Source organism: Mustela lutreola, chromosome 8, assembly GCF_030435805.1.
Source record: "Mustela lutreola isolate mMusLut2 chromosome 8, mMusLut2.pri, whole genome shotgun sequence".
NCBI lineage: Eukaryota > Metazoa > Chordata > Mammalia > Carnivora > Mustelidae > Mustela > Mustela lutreola.
Genome location: NC_081297.1, coordinates 146,672,637 through 146,694,094, shown reverse-complemented (window position 1 = coordinate 146,694,094; position 21,458 = coordinate 146,672,637). Strand labels below are relative to the sequence as shown.

General features: G+C 58.1%; 1 protein-coding gene across 2 annotated transcripts in view; it reads left to right on the top strand.

Annotated features, from left to right (window-relative positions):
• Nucleotides 1-21,458, top strand: part of SHISAL1 (shisa like 1) — a 128,736-nt gene that overhangs the window by 86,294 nt on the left and 20,984 nt on the right. For both annotated transcript variants that reach the window (XM_059187220.1, XM_059187219.1), the window contains exons 3-4: nucleotides 1,632-1,845; nucleotides 11,445-11,762. In XM_059187220.1, coding sequence (XP_059043203.1) covers nucleotides 1,632-1,845; nucleotides 11,445-11,762 — 532 coding nt within the window. The remainder of the gene's footprint in view (nucleotides 1-1,631; nucleotides 1,846-11,444; nucleotides 11,763-21,458) is intronic.

The window sequence follows — 21,458 nt, the reverse complement described above, 5'->3', positions numbered from 1 at the left end:
CACCGTGCGTCCTTCCTCTGGGCCGGCAGGTCCCAAACCCCAGCCTGTCCACCTCCCCTGCAGGGCTTGCCTCCCAGGTCAGCGTGGCTCATTCGGGAGGTCTGTGCTGAGGGGCCTACGAAGCCGCATTGGTGCCCGTCCCTGGAAGATCCGATGAGGCAGGTCAGGTCCACACTGTGGACCACTGCTCTGAGCCTCAGTTATCTCCTCTGTACAATGGGAGTACATGAGACTAAGGGAGATGGGTTATGCCGCACTGAGGATAGGGCGTCCTTAGTGACCTGTCACCCTGCAGAAGGATCTTCTGTTTCCCAAGGTCAAGGCCAAGCGCGGAGGCCTGCCGGGCTCCTCTGACCCCTGAAACTCTGAGACCCTGTAATTGGTCACGTCTATCCCCACGAACGAGGGCGCTGTACTTTGGGCACAGGATTTCATGAGACTACCCAAGCCAGGCTCAGCACTCTAACTCGTGAGGCCCGTCCGCCCACCGGCCAGCGCAACCCAGCTGGGACTCCCCTCCAGCAGCCCCGGGCGCACAGGGAGCCGTGTGGGCTGCTGTCTGATTACCTCTCCGCAGAGACAGAGCTTTCAACGAGGGAGCAGAGGAGCTTTTGCAAAACCAGAGCCTTTGTGGTTAGAGAAATGTATTCAGCCAACGAAGCCCCTTTTCAGCGATACAAATTAGATACAGCGATCCCTTTTATGAAGATACTAATTAAGCCGGAGACCGCGGGCTCCAGGTTTTTTCCATTGTTATATTTGCTTAGGCTCTGCCTCCTATTTATCACCATCCGCACGCCTGGTAAATACTGTCCTGGGTTTGCAGCAGCCTCTGTGGCTGAATAGTGAGCGGGCTCCCTCCTCGAGCCCTGGGGAGGGAGGGTCCCCAGCCAGGGCAGCTCCGTGGCCGTGAGTTGGGGATAGCGAAGGCCGGCCCTTGGGGACCTCAGGGGCTAGAGCACTAGTGTAGGAGAAGTCCTGGAATCAAGGAGCTGCTGCTCCCTTTGAGAGGGGGACCTGGTTCCTGTGCCCTTGCTGCTCCAGCCAGGCGTCCCGGGCTTGTGGTCGGGCCCATCCCCAGTCCACACAGTAGCGGCGGAAATTAAAGCTGGTGACAGGAGCAGAGAGGGCTAGACTTCAGACCCAGGCAGGACTTGGGTTGGAGTCCCTCTACCACCTCTGACCCGCTCAGGCAGATCACGGAGCCTCAGTTTTTCCATCTATACAGTGGGATCCCAGACCTGCCGGCTAGGCTGGCCAAGCGGGTTAAATGGGAAGTAGCGTGTGACAAGCATAGTAGAAGCGCAGTTAATATTGTGTCCTAGTCGAGTGCCTGCTAAGTGCAGAGCCGCTAGAGGGGATCCCTGGAGGCTTAAGAGGCAGCCGTGCATCCGGGGGACCCAGTGTAAGCAGGGCTGGCGTCGAGGGAGGTCTGGGATGGGACAGCCGCGCAGAGCTGGCTTCCTGGACCACGCACCGGCCCACAAAGCTTTCCTGGGGAGGGAAGAGGCTAGCAGCACCCCGGGCCAGACGGACCAGGCTCCTTGTCCCAGCATTCGTGGACTCCCGGGGCCGTGGGCTTGGGGGAGCCCCCCCCCCACAACGCTGAGCCTGGGGACTCTGTTTTCCAGTCTTGTCCGCGCATTTCCGGGTCTGTGAGCCATACACGGACCACAAAGGCCGCTATCACTTTGGCTTCCACTGCCCCCGGCTCTCGGACAACAAAACCTTCATTCTCTGCTGTCACCATAACAACACAGTTTTCAAATACTGCTGCAACGAGACCGAGTTTCAGGCGGTGACGCAGGCGAACCTCACGGCCGGCTCCGAGGGCTACGCACACAAGTGAGTACCGGGCTGGGGCCCCTGCCGCGGCGGGGGCCGCTCCATCACCCCCTCCCCTGGGGTGGCTGCCGGGTAACCGCAAAAGGACAGGTGGGCCTGCAGAATTCTGGGAACATCTTCAGGTGACAGGTTTTCCAGGCCGTCTCTCCTCTGATGTTAGCCTTCTCTTCTGAGAAATGGGCACAGTACCCACCTCCCGAGGCTGCTGCAGAAGTTGAGTGAAGTCGAGGATGTGGAATGGAAGGCTTAGAAGCACGGCAGGTGCAGGGGCCAGGAACACACGTTCCTTCCTTCAGGATTTATTTGATTGGTCGTTCTGACTCAGAGATCAATCCCACGCAGCCTCTTTCCTGAAGGTGATTAAAACAGGAGAGACCACAGCCCTGATGGAAGGGACCAAGGGTGTAAAGAAAGAGAAATTTACCCTGCAGAAAAGCAGTGGGGATGTGCTAAAGAAAGACGTGCAGGATTGAAACAGCATTTCTCTTACCATGAGTGAAAGAAACTAAGCCCCTTTCCACATCTTTGGAGTCACTTGTATTGCTTTTACTGGGAGCTAGCTGTTTATGTCCTTTGCCATTTTCCCATTGAATTGTTGGCTTTTTTCTTATTTATTCACAGGGACTCTTTATATATGAAGGAAATCCAATGAGTTGCAAATCTTTTCTCAGTGTGTCTTTAAATTTGTGGTGCTTTTATCTCGTGCTTAATTTTTAGTTGTTATATTACCAAATTGGATCCATTTCTTTTCTTTTATATCTTCTGGGTTTTGTATCAGATTGAGAAAGGTTTTCCCTATTCAGAGATCATGAAAAATCCTCCTCATGTTTTCCTTCACTTTTTTTTTCATGTGTTAATTTTTTGCCTTCAAATCTTTGATCTGTTAGGAATTTATTTGGATGAAAGTTTTGAGGTAGGAATCCAACTCTATCATTGTTTTTCCCAAATGGGTAGCCAGTTGTCCCAATACCATTCACTGAATCATCCCTTTCCCCCACTGATGTAAACTACAAACTTACATACTATAATATACTAGATCTGAGGATTTGGATAGATCGTGATACGTTTTCATGGCTTTCATTGGTCTTCCCCTACAATAGTATCCCACTGGATTAACTCCTGTGGCTTTTGATATGTTTTAATGCCTTCTTAATCTATTCCCCCAGCTCTTTTGTTATATGAACTTTAGAAGCAGCTTGTGTAGTCTTGCTCCTCCAAGAATCCACTTAGTATTTTTTTACTGAGATTACATTGAATTCATAGATTAATTCAAAGAGAATGGACTTTTCATGATACTGAATCCAAGAACACAGTACAGACAATCCCTGATTTATGAGGCTTCGACTTATGACTTTCCAACTTTATGATAGTACGAAATGGGCATGCATTCAGTAGGATCCATACTGAATTCTGATCTCATCCCAGGCTGGCAGAATACAGTACAGCCCTCATTCGTAATGCTCAGCGGGGGCTGTGAGCTGAAGCTCCTCGTCAACCAGGCAATCGTGAGGCTTGACATCTGACACAGTGGCAAGCATTCTGTCCCCAGACAACCATTCCGGTTCTCACTTTCGGTACAGTATTCAGTAAATGACATGGCATGGTCCACACTTGATAATCAAATGGGCTTTGTGGTAGATGGTTTTGCCCCTGCAGTAGGCTAATGTGGGTGATCTGAGCACATTTAAGGTGAGCTGGGCTACGTTGTGATATTTGGCGGGTTGAGTACAGTAAGTGCTTACGGTATTCTCAACTTACAATTGGCTTACTGGGACATAGCTGCATCGTAAGTTGAGGAAGATTTGTTTGTCTTTCCAATTATTCAAATTTTCTTTCATAGTGTTTTGGGATTAATTTCATGAATTTTGTTGGCACATCTTCTGCACTGTTCATACTTATTTCTTCATACATTGCTGATATAAATAGGGTCTTTTCTTTCTCTCACTGCGTCTTCTAACCCGCTCTCATTTGGACGATGAAATCTAACAGCTTCTCTACGTGAGTTTTATATCCAGCCACCTTACTGAAATTTTTATCTTTGTTATACTTTTTCAGTTGATAATCTCTTAAATTTCCCATTCCGCAACTGGCAAACCATGGTAATTTTACCTGCTTTCCACTTTTTATGCCTCATTTCTTTTTCTTGTCCAGTCTTGTTGACTAGTACCTCTAGAACCACCTTTGGAATTATCAAGCATTCGTCTCTTCGTCCTGATAGAACTCAAATATTTTCCCAGTAAGCCTGAGGCTGACTCTTGGGTGGCTGTATTTTTTTCATAGCAAGGAAAAGTCCTCTCGGAAGGAGGGTTTGTTGAGTGACTGTGGAAGGGAGTGGTGGCACCACTGGGAGGTCAGGGCCCCCTTCCATCTGTCCGATGTCGGGGCTGGAATGCTTCGCCTCTGTGCCGTGCTCACTCGGGGGAAATCTCCCTTCCTTTTGGTCAGGCAGGAGATGCAGACTCCTTGACTATCATCCAAATCTCCCTCCCCCCCACCAAGGCCGATCCCCAGCCTTCCTTCCTCAAATGCATGGGTGCTTCCCCTGAATATCTTGCCATCTGCTCAGGCCTTAGAATAATTCTGTGTGTGAAGTCGTTCAGCAAGTCCTGTCCATCACAGGGGCTGGAATCGGGCCTGGAATCTGACCCAAGGCTTTTATAAGACCACAGACGGACTCCCTGAGGCTGGAGAGTGGTGCCAGCCCTGGGGTCAGGACTCCGGAGCGCTGTCGTTGCCGGCCGAAAGCCAGACGGAAGACAGAGGCTTGGCAAGGCGAGCCGACTTCTCCAGGGCTCCGGCGACTGGTGTCTGGGATCCTCGTTTTGAAGCCCACATGTTTCTATAATCTGCACATTTCCACAGGATCTCACACAGAATACTCCCATCATGTCAGCACCACAGGGCCTGGTTGCTGTGAGGAAGAGTTCAGCCATACAATAAAGCCATTCCCCTGGGGAGGAATGGAGCTATTGAAGAAAGGTAGCTTAGTTCTGATTCTTTAACCTCAGAAAGCGCTTACAGAGCGTGCGGCACGGGGCCGGCTCAATGCTGGGCTCCATCCTTGCCCTGTCCCGGAGGGCACCTGGTGGCCCAACCTGAGCCCACATCACACACAGGGAAGGTGAGGCCCGGGGAGCTTGTGTGACTCACTGGATCGGGACAGCCCGTCCCAGGAGCACAGCTGCGTCTGGAGGCTGCTTTCATCAATCTGGGGCCTCCACCAATGGAGGCAGATCTGAGTGGGGAGGCCCTGGAGTGGGGATCCCCACCACGGCACCCCTGACACCTGGGGCTGGCTTGTTCTCGGGGGAGGGCGTGGGAGGAGGGCTGCCCCATGCGCTGGTTGTGGCTGCCTCCCTTGTTACCACCCACGAGCCTAGGGGGGCCGCCCCTCCCCTCCAGGTAGCTGTGACAACCAGCCTCGTCTCCCGGGGTGGCCAAGTGTGGGGTCAGGATCGCCCCGTTGGGAGTCGCTGCTCCGGAGGGATTCCTTCTTGTGATTCCCCACCGAGCCTCCCCGCCCCCTCCCTTCCCACAGAGGTGGACGGAGGCCCAGAGAGGGGCTGCGCCGACCCCAGAGTAGTGTGTACCACACCTGTTGTCTTTGCGTTTCTTGCAGGGAGGCCTGGTGCCGGATTCCCCTGCATCCAGAACTTGTTAAGACGCGGGGAGCCATGTAGTCCAGAGGAATGAGCGTTTCCAGGCGGGGTCCCTGCAGCCTGAGTGTGAAGCACAAGGAGACGCATGGGGAGAGGCAGGGGCAGGGGACCCATGCGTGTCCTGCCCGCCTAGGGGGCCCAGGGCCGCCATGACCCTTCCTGGGCTTCCTGAAGATGGGCGGGGTCCGCAGGCAGTCAGGGCGCCTGACGCCCGCCCACCTCCCCCACCCAGTCCATGAATCAGTGAGGGGGCAGAGCTGGTGACAGGGAAAAGGAACGCGCTTCTGATGACTTATTTATTTGTGTTTTTCTGGAGGAACAGAATGGTTTGTTTTGGTTCTCGCTGCCTGGCAGAAAGGCAGGCAGAGCGAAGGAAGCAGCCTCGCCAGGCCCACTGCCACGGCAAGGTGCCACGTCCTGCCACGCGGGCCAAGGCCCTGGGTGTTTGGGAGAGGGTGCTGCACACTGTCCCTTGCCAGGCGGACCCAGAGCCAGAGCCCGGAACCAGCAGGGGCCCCGGTCGGCTCTCCCTGGGGACCAAGGTAGCACGGGGCGGGGTCTTGCGCGGTGAGGGGGCGCTCCTTCGCTGGGCAGGTGGGCAGCAGGAGGCGGAGAGTGGGAGACGTTCTCGGAAGGCAGAAGCATGCTCGAGGATGGAGTGGACGACTTCTCGTTCTTCCCGTGGCTGCACGTGAAACCTCTGTCCCCCAAAAGCTTTCCTTTCCCCAGCGCCTGGGCACCGAGAGCTCCGGGCTCTGTCCTGCAGGATCTATAGCCCGGTCCGGAGGCTTCGGGTTCTGAATAGAGCCCCTGAGTATGGTCAGAAGCTTCTGGATGTTCTTGTCCATTGTTCGACCCCATCAAGCCCTGTTAGGCCCAAAGCCTGCATACACACTGGCAGCCTTCTGAAGACTGAAGAGGTTCTAGAATCACGATGTTTCCTCATCTGAGCCAGACCATGGGGAGGGAGACATATGAACACGTGTGAGCCTTTGTTGTGGCGCGAGGTGCCTCACCAGTTCCTTTGATCCACGTGGAGGTGTGATCCGTGGAGAAGGTCCCCCGGCCCCCTTACACCAGGGCTAAGGCTCAGAGAGGGTGAGGAGTTGCCTGACATCACACGCATGCACCTGGGACAGAGCCGGGCTGGGGACAAGTGCGCCGGTCCCCACCGCTCCAGACCCGAAGGCTGATTTTGGGCTCCCATGCTGTGTCCTTCTGGGTCACCTGTGGCTCTGTGCGTGGAGCCTTCTGTGACCAAGGCCCGAGAAGCACATCCCACCTGGGGCTGGGTGTCCCCTGCGGCAGAGGGTAGAGATCACAGGTGAAACCATGACGTGGCCCTTGATTTCTGCTCGTCACACTCCATGGGCCAAAGCTCATGGTTTGGCCAAGGCTATTACCAGCGGGAGGGGAGGGGCGCAGGGCCCGATGCAGGGAGGGACAGCAGCTGCCTTGTTAGTCGCGCACCCTGCTTCACTGGCCCAGAGCCCGTGCTCCTCGACTGCCTGGGGCAGCCTCGATCCTGATGTGTGATCTTAGGCATGTGGCCTGGCCTCTCTGGGCCTGGATCAACTGAGCATTCCTGTGCCCCTGGCTCTCAGGAGCCTACCCCATGCTTGTCTCATCAAGCCCACAAATGACGAGTACAGGAAAGCTCAGGGAAGAGAAAGGCACCGAGCTGGGCTTTAAACTCACACAGTCCTGAGGTCTCGGGCCCAGAATGTCACCACCGGGGTCACCAGTTTGTTACACTGACCCACAGGCCACCCCGTGAGCAGGCTCAGGGCCCAGATAGCATAGGTGAGGTCGGCCAAGGGGCCGTGGCCACCTCCCAGCCAGCACTGGCCTGGCCGTGAGCCCTGCAGCCGTGTTCCCCTCTGGCCCGATGGCCTCAGCGGCTCCGTCCACCAGGAGCGGGGGCGGGGACTTCCTCCCGGCCGCGGCGCCCCCTACTGATGGTGTACCTGGTCCTGTACCAGTAGGTATTCTGGAAGATTCCTCCAGCAGAGGTTTTGGTCTATCACTTGGGGGACACGGAAAGAATTAGAATCCGTAAATGTCCCAAAACACCGAAAATTGGCTGTCTGTGGCTTTGGCTGGCTTCCCATCTTGCTCCATAAAGCAGCGTCCGTTTTATCTTCTGCCCTTTACAAAATATATGCTTACACGCAACAGAAACCCCTGCATCTGGATGGAATTAATTTCCAGATCACATTTTTAAAATTAAATTAAAACACCCGGAATGCTTCCAGCCGGCCAGCGATGGGGAGAACAGGCCAAGAAAGACAGGAGAGCTGCCCGGGCGTGGTGTCGGCGGCCTGGGCTCTCCGGCCAGCTGCACTTCCTGTGTGGGCTCCCCTCAGCGTCTTCTGCAGGTGCACCCCTCCTTTCTCTGAGCAGGGAGGGCAGGGAGGGCAGCCCACCACTCTGCATGCCCCTGAAAGCCAGTGGGAGCAGCCGGTGGCAGAGGCCCACAGGCCCAGCAGCGCCCACGCATGCATGCAAAGCCAGTGACATGCTGAGACGTGGGATGATCTGGGGGGCGGGGTCCTCAGGCCCTGGGACGGGGTGACCCAGGACAAGTGGGCACGCAGCTTAACAGTGCAAAATCTCTCCCTGGACATCCAGACATGACCTTGAGGTTTTCCCAAGATTCAACACACTCTGTGGTTAGGTGATCTGGGGCCGAACCCCAGGGCGGCCCCTTCCCAACCAGGCAGTGACTTGGCCTCTCGGGACCTCATTTCTTCATCCGAGCTTGGGGCAGGCTGGTCCATTTACTCCTCCTGGTATTGCTGCAGGACCAAGGAACACCGGGTGCCGGCGTGTGCTCATTGCTAGTAGGGTTATTAACTATTAGAAATGTGTAGAGAGGAGGTAAAATCTAGTGAAGAAGCTAATTCTATCAAGGCTGACATCATCACCAGCTCACCATGGCCCCCGGTGTGTGTCAGTTTTGGGAATGTCAGCAGCCGCCCAGTGCTGAGTGCCGGGCACGCCAAGGTAAGTGGGACCTTGGCCCTAGCCTCAGGGAGCTCTGGGCTCCAGGAGCCAACAGTCCTACAAAGCACCCGAGAAAACGCTGTGTGTTATAGGAAACCCAGTGACTTTGGGACCTCGAAGGAGGAGTTGGATCTAACAGAGGACATCCAGGAAGGCTTCCTGGAGGAGGTGAGAGCTGAGCTAGATGCCCAGATAGTAGGGAGTGAGTTCCAGGCAGAGGACCAAGGTCCGGAGGTGACCTGTCTGTCCTGAGAGGCTGGGTGCAGCTGCCCAGGACAGCGTGGCCCCGTGGTTAAGAAGGTGAGCTCAGGAACGAGGCTTCCGAGTTCAAATCCTGGCTCTTCACCAAATGGCTATGAGATCTTAGATGAGTCTCTTAATTCCTCCGAGCCTCCGTTTCCCATCTATCAAGCGGGACTGGTGGCGACAGCAGGGACAGGGCCTTCTTTGTTTGCTCTGGATGTCAAGTGGGCTGCGTACGGGGCGCGCGCTGCCTACCACTTTCCTTACTCTGATTATCTCAGTCCTGCTGGCTCCAGGCCCAGCTGCGGCCCAGCCAACACCCCCGACTGGCGTCACAGTCTCCCTCTCTGTGGGGTAGCATCTGCACACCGCTGCTCTGCCTCCCCTCTCCTGCTCCCCTCCCTCAGCCCTGAGGCTGCTGCCATGGGAACCACCAGGAAGAGGCCTGTTGCTGGCAGCCATGCCGTGGGGGCTCAGGGACCTGGGAGAGCGGGTGCTGGAGGAAGCAGGAGGGTGGAGACTGGATCCAAGCCCGCCTCTTCAAGCCACATGGGCGTCCACCCCAGGACCCCTGCCTCTGCAAGCCAGGCCGGGCTGCCAGCCTCTGTCCCTGATGGAAATTCCCCTCCCAAATGTAGCCGGGCAAAGCCAGCGCCCCCTGGAAGAAAGGCAGCTTGGGGTGTGGCTGGTAGTCATTCACACCTTAGCATGAACAAGGCCCTCAGACTGCGGCAGGCTACATGAAGGTGGCGGCTGGAGAGGGGACCCCACCAGGGAAAGGGGGTGGCCTAGATACAGAATTGGTCTCGCTTCTCAAGCATATACTGAGGCCTTTACTAGTGCACACTCCGTGCCCAGTGCTTGGATACCCAGAGACCGCTGAAGGGGCCTCCAAGTACCCAAGCCAAGTCTTCGGAGAGGGACGTATATGGCTAAGTAAGGAGAGGGATGATATCCCAGGCAAAGAAGGCATGTGAGCAAAAGTGACCCCCAGGCCTGGGAGTCAGAGGGCAATGGCCCCTGCCTCACTGCTGGGGCTGAAGCTGGGCCTCAGTCACCTCCTATAGGCCCAGAGACACATAGGAGTTCTCCAGGCCACACAGCAAAGCTGGGCCAAGGAGGCACCTGGACCAGGCCCCCTGGCTCCAGGCCTGTGCTCTCTAGCCTCAGGGTCTAGAGGGATCCACCGTGGGGAACCCAGGACACCGAGGGGGCCCTGTCTGGGCAGGAGTTGGGGGGTATCCCTCCTCGTGAGCAGGACTAGTGAGGCCGCACACTGGCTCTCCCTGTCCACAGTGCGCCTCCTCTCTGCCCCCGCCAGCACATACCCACCTGCGCAGATGCCCGCCGCAGGGTGCAGACAGAGGCTGCATCTGAGGGATTAATAAATCAGTCCCTTTAAACAACCACTGTCCCTGGCGAATGCTATTTGGGGCACAGAAGCCCCAGCTGCCCTGGCCAGCCCAGGAAACAGGCCTCCCTGGGCACCCAGGGGACACTCAGACCCTGGCCTGGGAAGGGGACGGATGGACCCAGACAGCCCAGTCCCGGGAGGTGGGAGCTCCGTGGGACAGGCACTCTGGACTTCAGCCTGGAGCACGGGCCTGGCCCAGCCCGCATTGGAGGGGCAGCGTGTCAGGAAGCCTTCCTGGGGGAAGCAGTGTCCGAGAGGGGCACATGGGAGTCAGGCAGGAGGCAGGGAAATGAAAAAAGCTGCCCAGGTAACAGGCACAGCCTGTGCAAAGGCCCGGTGTCCAAGCGAGCGGGCCACACTGCTCTGTGAAGGGACAGGGAGCCAGGCTTCACTAAGGAGCCGTGAGCCCCAGCAGCCTACAGCTTACCCTCTCTTCCACTTCTGGAGGGTGGAGCAGTCTTCAGCGAGGCCACACTGGGCAAATGATCCAGAGAAACCATGCCAGGGGACCCTGAGAGCTGCAAACACGCCAGGGGTGAGCAGGAGGAGGGGACAGTGGAGGCAGGGGCTGGAGGAATAGCCAGGACCCATGACTGCCCTGTGGGGGGTGGGGAGGGAGGCCGAGCCCACCTCTGCTTCCTGGACTTCTGCGACCAGCTGAGTTCCCATGGTACGTGGCAGTGTGAGATGGCCCTGAGCGGATGCTGGGGGCCAGAGGTTGATGGCTCAGGAGGTTGAGTGGGTTTGTCCTAGGACAACAGACGTCCTGCCTTTGCCCTGGGTCTGGTAAGGTAGGGAGGAGCCGTGGGGGGACCAGGGGCAAAGGAGGCGGTAAGGGGTGGAAGAGAGCATCCCAGGAAGGAGAACAGCAGGGAACCAGGGGGCAGGCAGGTGAGGGCACCTGCAGGAGCCGGCTGGCTCCAGGAGCAGCTCCCATGTTGGAAGAGACAGGAGGGTGAAGGTCCTTCCAGAGCCCTAACAGAGAGGGTCCCAGTGGGATCCCTGCCCATACTAGGATCCTGGGGGAGATGCTCTGGGGCAGAAAGGGTGCCGGGGAGTAGAGTCCAAGGATCTACTCCCCGGCACGGGGGCCATCAGGCAGGTGGAGGGAAGGAACTGGAGGGTGAGTGTGAAGAGAGGAAGCCTGGACTCCCTGTCCCCCAGGGGTGGGGGTTGTGACCCCTCCTCTCTGGGACCCCAAAGTAGCCCCATGGGTTAACTCCGTCAGTGGGATCCCTGTCGTCTTCCCCTCAGCATCTGTCTCTCTTTTCCCCCAGCAATTACACCGCCTTGCTGGGGGTGTGGATCTACGGCTTTTTCGTGCTGATGCTGCTGGTCCTGGATCTTTTGTATTACTCGGCAATGAACTACGACATTTGCAAGGTTTACCTGGCACGGTGGGGCATCCACGGACGATGGATGAAACAGGACCCCCGGCGGTGGGGCAATCCTGCCCGGCCCCCCCGGCCAGGGCAGCCCGCCCCGCAGCCCCAGCCTCCCCCAGGCCTGCTGCCGCAAGCCCCCCAGGCCGTGCACACGCTTCAGGGAGAGGCCCACAGCCCACCACTGATGACCTTCCAGAGTTCGTCTGCCTGGTGAGTGGTTGCCATCAAGGCTCTGGCCGCCGAGGTGGATCACTTGTCTTTGCCACGCTTGGAAAATATTGGGTCATTATTGCTGCTGTGTCTGGCTCCTTGATTACCTGATTGTTTGCTTATCTCATTTGACAAGAGGATTTGAAGTTGCCCAGGATAACGTGCACCCGGGCGAGAGTTAAACTCGAGGCAGAAACAGAGCTTGGGAGCCCAGCCTGCCAGGTTATTGCACTTAGAGACTGGTGCGGGAGTGATTGCCACTGAGCCATTCATGGAGTTGTGAGTTTCCTGGAGGCCGAGGCAAAAAGGGAAATCGGATGGCTTTCCATGTTTTCGCGGTCAAATGAAGCAAATGGGTTTTGGAGGCTGGGAGATAAGCTTTCCAGCCTGGGGTTAGGAAGTAAGCACATTACTGGGTTGGTTCCTTGTGTTCACATGCATGGGGTCTCTTAAGAACATGGATGGCAATGCAGGCGGGCTGCTTCGTGATGGCTCAGAGGAAGGGAAGAGAGGTGGCCGGGGAGACGGGAGATCAGGGAGCTAGCCTGGCAGCCTGGCTGCATGTTCAAACCTGACTTTCCCTGCTGTGACTCTCATTTCTGCCCAGTCCCAGGCCAGTGGGAGGTAGGGGAGGACTGACCGTCCCCAGGCAGTGCAGAGTTGGACAGAGAGAGGAGGCCTGTACATTTTGGAGCAGGAGCCTGCTGTGAGGGAGGCCCCCACAAAAGACAGGAGCCTGGCAGAAGGCACATGCCCCAGGCAAAAGGTCAGGTGTGGGGTTCAGACACTCTATGGAGGCTGAGCTGCAGCCACGGGCACGTGGGACATGGGGCACATCATCTCAGAGCAGCCTGCGAGAGCCATCCCAGAGCCCACCTGCCGGCAGGTGCCCAAGTTTTCAGCACAGGATTACTGCTGAGTCTGTGACCTTTGCAGGAAACCCGACCTGGGTTCGCATCCTAGCTCTGCCGTTTTCCAGCTCTGTGTGCAGGCGAGTTACGTCAGCCCTGCTGACCCTCCCATCCTCAGGAAGCAGCGGAGAGTAGGCACGGTCCCCTGCCAGGGTCCTCGAAGGGTTAAATGGACTATCTGGCCCCTAGTAGGTGCCCGGTTAAGGATCGGTGCCTCCTTGCTGGAGATGCAACCAAGCTAGTTAATGACCATTCAGTAGCTAGCGGGTAGCGACCTTTTCAATAATGAATGACTTACATAATTCACAGAATACACTTAAATCAGCTTATTGATCAAGTAATTGCCTCATCTATCACGCAGAAGACAAAAACACAGCCCTGCTCAGCTCAGCTTGACAAATGCCCACGGAGCTGGTCCCCGGGGTCCTTCCCCTGTGCGGGGCTCCTGGTGATGTCAAGGGGATGTGCAGAGAACCTTGAGGCGCGGGAAGGAAAGACACAAACCCACGCAAGGCTGCGGAGCATGAAACAGACCCGCTCCGGCTGTGGGACTTTCTGAAACGTGGGTCTCTGGCGGCAGACACACCTGGGGCATTCATTGAAATAAATTCCTGGGTCACCTCCAGAGTTCCCTGGCCAGGAAACTCTGGAGGTAGCACCTGAGATACCGGAGTCTGAGAACCCCTGGAAAACGTTGTTCCATTAGGCCAAATCCCAGCTTGAGGGCTGGGAGGCTCCCACGCGCACGATGGTTTTCTCTCTCCCCCCGTCGCGCCTCCCTGAACAACGGGCCTGCCCAGCCGCTGGGCTTGTGCTTCAGGTCCAAACCAGAGCCCGAGCTCGCAGTCCCCGAGCCCTGCTGTTTAAGTGGGAGGCATTTAATTTCGGAGCTCAGAGGCCTTTCACGTCCCCCTCGGGTTCCCATATTGTGGACTTAGGATGGGGCTCCCAGAACCGTATGAGCGTTCGTGAAAGAGATCGTCAGAAGCCTGTAAGGATGTGACGAGTTCGCTTGCTGATTTCCTGCTCCTGTCTGCTCTCAACCCCTGGTGTGACCTTGGGCGAGGGGCTTCCTGCTTGGGCTGCCCACTGTACCTACCATGGGGGAAGGGGTGGGCTTGGTGAGCCTGTCACCTGCTGGCCTCCTGGTGGGAGGCCATGGTTCCAGCCACATCTGTGGACCGCTCGCTGTGCCCCTCGGCCCCTCGGCCTCGTGTTTGCCATCTCTGAGTCTTCCTTGGCGCTGCCCCTGGGGGCTCCTTTCCTCACCGGCCCCCACCCCTTGCTGGCCCTGTGCCGGGTGCTGGGCACTGGGGACAGGTGATACACAAGACGTGAGAGAACCTTCATGGGAGGACAGGAGGCTGTGACAGGCGGTGCCAGTGGCATGGGGTGTGGGGCACGGCCAGGGCACATCCAAGCAGGTGTCCTGGGCAGAGAGCCAGGGCTGCGGCCCGCCGTGGGCTAAGTGTGGCCATCAGTGTGTCAGCAGGTAGCACGGGGCTGAGGCTGGGGCAGGGGCGGGGTGTGCTCAGTGCTTACCCCAGAACAAGAGTCTGGGCTGCTTCATGTCCAAACTGCCACCCGGAGTCTTCCAAACAGTGTCCCCCTTGGGCATGGACCCCTCCAGCTGCCCCCCTGCTCTTCCCCTGGGCCTGTGCCCCCTTCGAGCTAGGCACCCCTACCACTCAGCTCTCTCTCCTGCCCCCCTCCCCCCAGCGGCCCTGCTTCTCCCCTTCCTCACCCACAGCCTGAGGTGACTTCCCTGGGGACACTTGCCACCTTGCCCCTTGGTTCATAGCTCCCTGGTTGGTGGCCTGCTCTGGCCCTTCCTGCCCCTGCCCGCAGCGGAGACCATGAGCAGCCGTCCGAGTCCGGCCAGGCTGCCTGTCCTGTTCTGTGATGTGACTGGACCCCCCAGCCCTATGTGACGCGGCTGCACACAGGTCGTTTGGGTCCCGTTGGCACGGCTGGCGTGGGCGTGAGCGTGAGCAGCACATCCGTTTGGGGCTGGAGTTGACCCCCTGGGTCCAAGAGCCACCTGTACAGGGGGTCGGCTCTGCGACCTCGGGCAAGTCATTCTACCACCTGTGCCTCAGTTTCCCCGTGAGATACCAAGGGTCATGGCCATCTTGTGAATTTCAAGGGCGGATTCTTAGGGAGAGGCTTGGCCCGCCGTCTGGCCCCATGTTGGTCATCCTCACGGTCATTTCTCGGGTGGGCAGGTAAACGTGGTGGGGGTCCTGCCCCCAGGATTGACGGGGAAATGCATGTGGCAGTCACCCGGCGCCCCGCACAGGCCGGCCACGTGCCACAGGGGCATCCCCCACCTGCCCAGTAGGGTAGGGATGTTGTACCCCGGCTTCAGATGTGGGAACTGGGGGGCTCGGAGCAGGTCACTGTCCTGCCTGGGTGACCCAGCAAAGGGGAGACAGAGGCGGGGCCCCACCTCAGGGCAGCCTACAGCCATGTCCTCTCTGCCATAGGCTCGCCCATGGCAGGGGGGAGCCTCCTGTCAGAACCCGGGCCGGGGTGTAGGACTGAAGCAGCCCCCCAGTGACCGCAGGGAAAGCAACCCTGGAGGCTTCAAGGAGGAGGCGCACATCCACCCAGCCCCGCTCTGTGGCCCCAGACACACTCCACCCAGCTCCAGCTCCAGAAATGCTGCCTCCTAGCCACCAGCCCATGGCCCCTACCAGGTTTGTCCTCGGCCTGCCCCTCCCACCTGCTGACGAATCCCATCACGGATGCTAGGCCACGCTCTCCCTCAGCCAGAACCCCAGCCCAGCCACCACAGGAAGCTCTGTGTCTGGTGCTCAGGGCACAGAGTGGGTGCAGGCCTGGTGCTACTTGATTGAGCTGGAGCGTCTCCGGTCACGCCGTCCCCTCACGCCAGCCCTCAGGCCTGCTTCCTGTGCCACTGCCCACTCAGGGCTCTTGTGGCCTAAAAGGAAGAAGAGTGAGGGCCAGGGCACCGCCCAGCACCACTAAGGGCTCCTCGTCCAGCCTGCAAGCCACTACCTCGCGCCGTCAGCCTGCGTCCGCCAGCAGGACCTCTGACGTGTGGTGCTGTCTTCCTGGCTGTCCCGGACCGGTGCCCTCCTGGCTGCGGCGGCAGGTCCAGGGGGACCAGCAGCAGCATGTGCACCCACACACCTGCCTCGAATCCCAGCTCGGCCCCTCGAGCCTTGATTTTCTCACCTGTAAAATGGGGACGATCACAGCCTGACCTCCTAGTTGCCATCGTGCCCATCAGCTGCGCACCTGGGGCCCTAGCCTGCCTCCCACTCCTCTCAAGGCCTCCGTCCCTAGCCTGGCCCCCGAGGTCCTCCCCACTCCACTGCTCTCCCCGAAGCCTCAGGCTGCTGCTCACCTCCCTCTGACCTGGCCGAGGCCAGCGGAGCTCCGGGAGACAGGGCGGCACGTATCGCAAAGACGCCGCCTGCCAGGACTGTTTCTGCTCCTGCAGTGGGAACCGGGCACAGTGAGGTTATCATGTCCTTTCACAGACGAACAAACCCAGGCCCAGAGAGGGGAAGTGACTTGCCAAGGCTGCACAGTAAGTCCATGGGCCACAGTAAGTCTAGAGCCAGATCTCCCCACTTCCAGGTCTCCCAGGACCCGGCAGGACTCTGAGCCAATGGCCACGGGCCGCTGCCCACGTCTGAGCCTCTTCCTGCCTCGTCCCCGCCTCAGTCCTTCTCTGTTGGCCTGGCCCCCCTCTGGCCCTTGCCAATTCACATGTCCCTGGAGAACACTCCTATTCATCCTGCAAAACCTTCCCTGAGGTCACAGGTTCTGGGGAGGCCTGAGGCCCGGTCAGGGGGGCGTGGGTTGGGGCAGTGATCGGAGAAGGCTGCCCAGTCCCCATGGCCTCTCAGTCTTTCCGAGCTCTGGAGAAGCTTCCTGACTCGGCCTGGGAAGCTGGCTGTTGGTGTTTCAAACTTCAGTGGGCATTCAGTGCCCTGGTGTCCTGTCCGATTTACCAGTTCCGGTGTGCAGGATCGCCTGGGAGGCGCTGAGGCTGGAAGTCTGGGGGCCGCCTCTTGAGGAGTAGGGAGAGAGCCATGCTGGGGGGCCTGGGGGTTCTGCACGGTGGTCTCTGAGATGCCAGGGCCCAGATTGGAGGAAGGAGCCCTGGGAGCCTGGGGCGCTATCTCAGGAGTCTGTGGGGGACCCTGACTAACCTGGCCCCCACGCAGGAGAGGAGCAGCTCCGAAAGCTGGGCCAGGGCAGGGCGGGGCTTGGGTGTGCACAGGAAGTGGCATATCATGGTGGGGGGAGGGAGGTGTTAGGCTGGACCAAATCACATCAGACTCTGACCTGCCCCGGAGGTGCCTTTAGTGGTCGAGGGGAGGCTCCGGGTCGATGGGGCAATGCAGAGGACCACCACGTTACCACAAAGTGTCCAGAGAAGCTGGGCAAGGCCACGGTGAACTGCAGGGGAAGGAGGAGTCAGGGTGGGCTTCCTGGAGGAGGAGGAGGCAAGGGGAGGCAGGTCCCAGGGAGTGAGGGGCAGTTCACTAGGTTAGAACAAAATGGAAAAGCCACTTGAGAGGAGGAAACAGCACAAATCAAGACCACGGTGACCCTGGAAATTGCAAGAGGCTTGCAGCTGTCACGTGGCCTCAGGCAGAATGAGACTCTGGGCTGCGATGTGCCGGGCCCCTCTCGGCCCACAGGCCTCCGCCTGCCAGCAAAGCCCCCACAGCAGCAGCCGCCGCTCTCACCTCCTTCCTCCCTAACCCAGAACACCCTCTGGCTCTTTACAGAACTCATTCATAGGCCCCCCACGGAGGGTCCCTGGAGTTCACCCGACCCCGGAACCTTCCTCCCGATAAAGCTCGGGCATCGCTTTCTTCCCGGCTCTGCGGCCAGATCCTTGATGTGTGGTTTCTGCAGGAGGCCACCAGCCAACAGCAAGAAATTCCAGAAAGCCGGAAGACAAAAAGGGAGACCAAGTATCTTCTTTCCTTGGCATCATATCAAATACCAAGGAGGCGTCGGTGATTGGAAGTCAGAAGACCGGGAAGTCTGCGAGTGGGTGGTTTCAAACCCTGGGGCTCTCAGCTGGGCGAGGAAACCCTGGGCCTGTCCCCCAGAACCCCTGTCTTTGCCGGCTGGGGCCCTAACTTCTCCCACCCCAGCCTGTGCCCCTGGAAGGCACACTCCCACGTCCGCACCACCTGTGTCCACCATGTGCTCATGGCTTTGGGGAAAATGCAGGAAGGTGCTCCACGATCCAGGAGGACAGGGAGGGTGGGGTGCCAGGCTCCGGACCAGAGGCCTCATCTGCTGTGTGTCCTCAGACAAGTTGCTGGCCCTCTCTGCGTTGCAGCACTTCTCCAGGACAATGGTGACAGCCATGAAGGAGGGGACCTCGCCCAGAGCTGAGCACACAGTAGGGCTGCAGGGAACATTGATTCCTTTCTGAGAACCACGTTCTCAACCCTCCACCAGCAACCAGTCAGTCTGTCCTTCCTGACCCCCCGGGAGGCTTGGCCCAAGGACAAATGCTTGGGTTTGGTGCTAGGGGGCAAATTTAAAATCACAGGCAAGCCCGTGCAGAGAACCCAAATAGGGCGAGCTCCGTTCCTGGCCCAACCCCACTCGGGTGTAAGAGTGGCTTGCTGCCTCGGCGTCCCCCGCTCTCAACTCTTATTTGATGGGTCCCCATTTTGCAGATGAGGAGCGCGAAGCACAGAGAGGTTAGGTACCTGGTCTGGGGTCGCCCAGCTGGTTACTGACAGATCCAGCGTCTGAGCACAGGCAGTCCGCTCTGGCCAGCCTAGAGGGCCACTCGGCTGTCAGGGCCACATCTCCAGCCTCGTCCCCTCCGCCAGGGAGCCAGACGGGACAAGGTAGGCAGGAGGCAGCAGACAGAGCTCGAGGGCGGCAGATGCCCCAGGAAGCCTTGGGCAGGAGCTGGCTCTCTGCTGCAGGTACCAGCCAGACAGGCCCCGGGGCAGGGGGAAGGTTCAGGCACTGGGAGGAAGACAGGGTGTGGGGTCCGATTCCCGTCCGGAGAAGAACAGGGACATGAGCCGATCTTCCCACCCCCATCCTGGGCCAGGCACTGAGCCAGGCGCCTGGACATTCAGCCTGGCTGACTCAGGGCAGACAGTGGCGATGAGCTATCAGCTGGGATAGGAGGGAGCCTAGAGGGTACACTGCCCCGATGGGGCATCAGGGAAAGCTTCCAGGAAGAGGTGACAGCTGGAATGATCTTCAAGGACGAGTAATAATTAGACCAAAAAAAATAATAATAATAAGTGGGGGAACAGGATGTTGCCGGCGGGAGGCAGAGCAGGTGCAAAGGTCTGGCTAAGTCCGGACCCTTGTGGTCTCCGCTGGGAACAGCTGCCCTGAAACAGAGATCATCTCAAGGTTCTTTTCTCTGTTGGAATAATCAGATTCTTTTTTTCTGATAATATTCAGAAAATTGATAATTTCTCTTTATTGATAATATTCCACAAGAGGCCCTAAAGGCCCCCTGAAAGTCTTCTGGGTCTCACCACCTTCTCTAGTTCTGCTGTGTCCCTGCCCCAAGGACCACGGCAGACCCAGACAGAGACCCCCAGATCAACCAGAAGGGATCAGTCAGGGTGCTTAGGACAGACTGGGCCCCAGAGTCCAGAAGAAAGGACCAGACCATATCCAGGTGACCAGGGTCTATGCTGGTAGGCTTTCTCCCTCGTGACAACGAGTAAGCTATGCTATTGGAGAAGCGGGGACGGGGCTGAGGGGAACGGTTTGGAGGGAACACCACAGGTAACCCGGAGTTCGAATCCCCTGTCTACCCGTCTACCCTCCCGAGCGTGGGACCTGGACAGATCCTGCAACCTCTCACCCCTTCCGGGCCCCCAGAAGCTCAGGGGTCATTAGGAGAGGGTGATGAGGATCCCAGCAGCCCGAGCCCGACCCCAGGGGCCCGATGGCCAGCGCTCGCTGTTATTCCCCTGCTCGGCTGCTTCCTCCACCGAGGAGGGTCACGGTGTCCTTCTCTTTTATGCCTGATTTTCTGTTATCAAAGTGCCCGTGCTTGCGGGTCAACACCGGGGGTGCACAGACACCAGCGCCCTCTCGGCCACCCCTGCGCCGCCCACGGTCCCCTGAAGCTCTCTCCCCACCTCCTAGCTGTCACCATCTGTACCTCAGGTTGGGTGTCTTGGGTTTTTAATTCAACATTCCGTCTCGGCGAGCTTCCCGCGTTATCAAGTCTTCCTAACACGGTTTTAATGGCTGCCTTAATTGTCCGTGGAGAAATGATGGGCCCTAAGTCGGTGACCCACTTCCCTGACTCGGGCCACCGGGGGCTTCTGACTCCCTGCCCCCTCCCCCACAGTGGGTCTCTTTCCACCTCTTGGGGCCCTGCTCCGTCTCATGCTGGGCCCCGGGTTTCCAGATGCGGGCGTTGAGCATCCCGCCCAGGCAAGTACTGACAGTGGTGGAGCGCTGCCTCCCTCCAGCAGCGCCGGCCTCAAGGGAACGGCCCCACCTACTACAAAGATATATATATTTTTTTTTATGGGCAGGAAACAGAGCATTTAGATGCAATACCTGTTAGAAGCAGACAGACCTGGGCTCATCTCTAGCTCCCCCATTTTTTGATTCCTGGCGTACCTCCAGCCAGTGACATAGCCACACCCCCATCCCCTGCAAGCAGGTTGCTAGAATCAGTGCTGTCCGGCTCAGCAAGAGGAGATGCAGAAGATCATAGCAGGCAGAAACCGCTCGGCTAGTGTTCCTCCTGCCCCGCTGGCACCACGGCAGGGTGTGGCAGGCTTTCTGCAATGCTGAGGACAGCAGTCAGCTGTCCCAGGGTCCACAGCTCTGTGGGTCTGAGCACTAGCTGGCCAGAGAGCAGCCAACACCCAGAAAGGGTTTCAGTGGATGAGTAGGAGTTTTCTGGAGGTGGAAATATGGACATCTAGGCAGAATGCTGCTCAAGCTAAGTCCCAGAGGATGGGAAAGGCCACTAAGTAGTGGAGAGCCCTGGGGAGGTCCAGGTCCTCGTACCCCCGTGGCTCCCAGCCCCTCACTGGTCCCTTTCACTGCTCCCTCCTCATCAACACAGCCTTAGACACCCGAGGGCCCAGGTCTCCTTCCTTGAACCCCTGCTGTCCATCCCTACCCACCCATGGGAACGCGACTGACATGCCAGCTCCAGACTTGTCCCTCTGCCCCTGACTTCCGGGTCTGTCTCCGCTGCAGTGTCCCCACTCCCCTACCTCACCCCGACTCCAGACTCAGCTATGCAAACCCTGAGTGTTCACAGGCGCCCCCTTCAGGTGTTCAGTAGACACCCAGTGTCCTCTGCCCTCCCGCCATCTCCTCAGAACACAATCCCGATTCTTTGCTGCTTCCCACATCTGGTCAGAGACACCAGGAAAATGGACCCCGAATCCACCCTCAGTACCCATCTACCAAAACCAACCATCCGGTCCACCCTCTTGCCCAGACCAAGGTGGTACCTTCTGAATCTCCTCCTGCTTCCTTTCTTTGTCCCCCACAGCAGCAGAATAATCCTTTTAATATATAAATCAAAGCCAGTGGATGGCTCCCCTCTCTCTAGAAGATAAATCCAAAATCCTTTTAGTGGCCAACATCTGATCTGATACCCTTCCCCAGTCCCTCTGTCCTCATCTCCCCCATTGGCTCCAACCACACTCGCCTCCCTGCCATTCCTGGAGCTTGCCAAGCTCACTCTCACCTCAGGGCCTTTGCACCTGCCACTCCTTCCGCCTGAAACTCTCCCTTTCCAGATTCCCGCTCCATTCCGTCC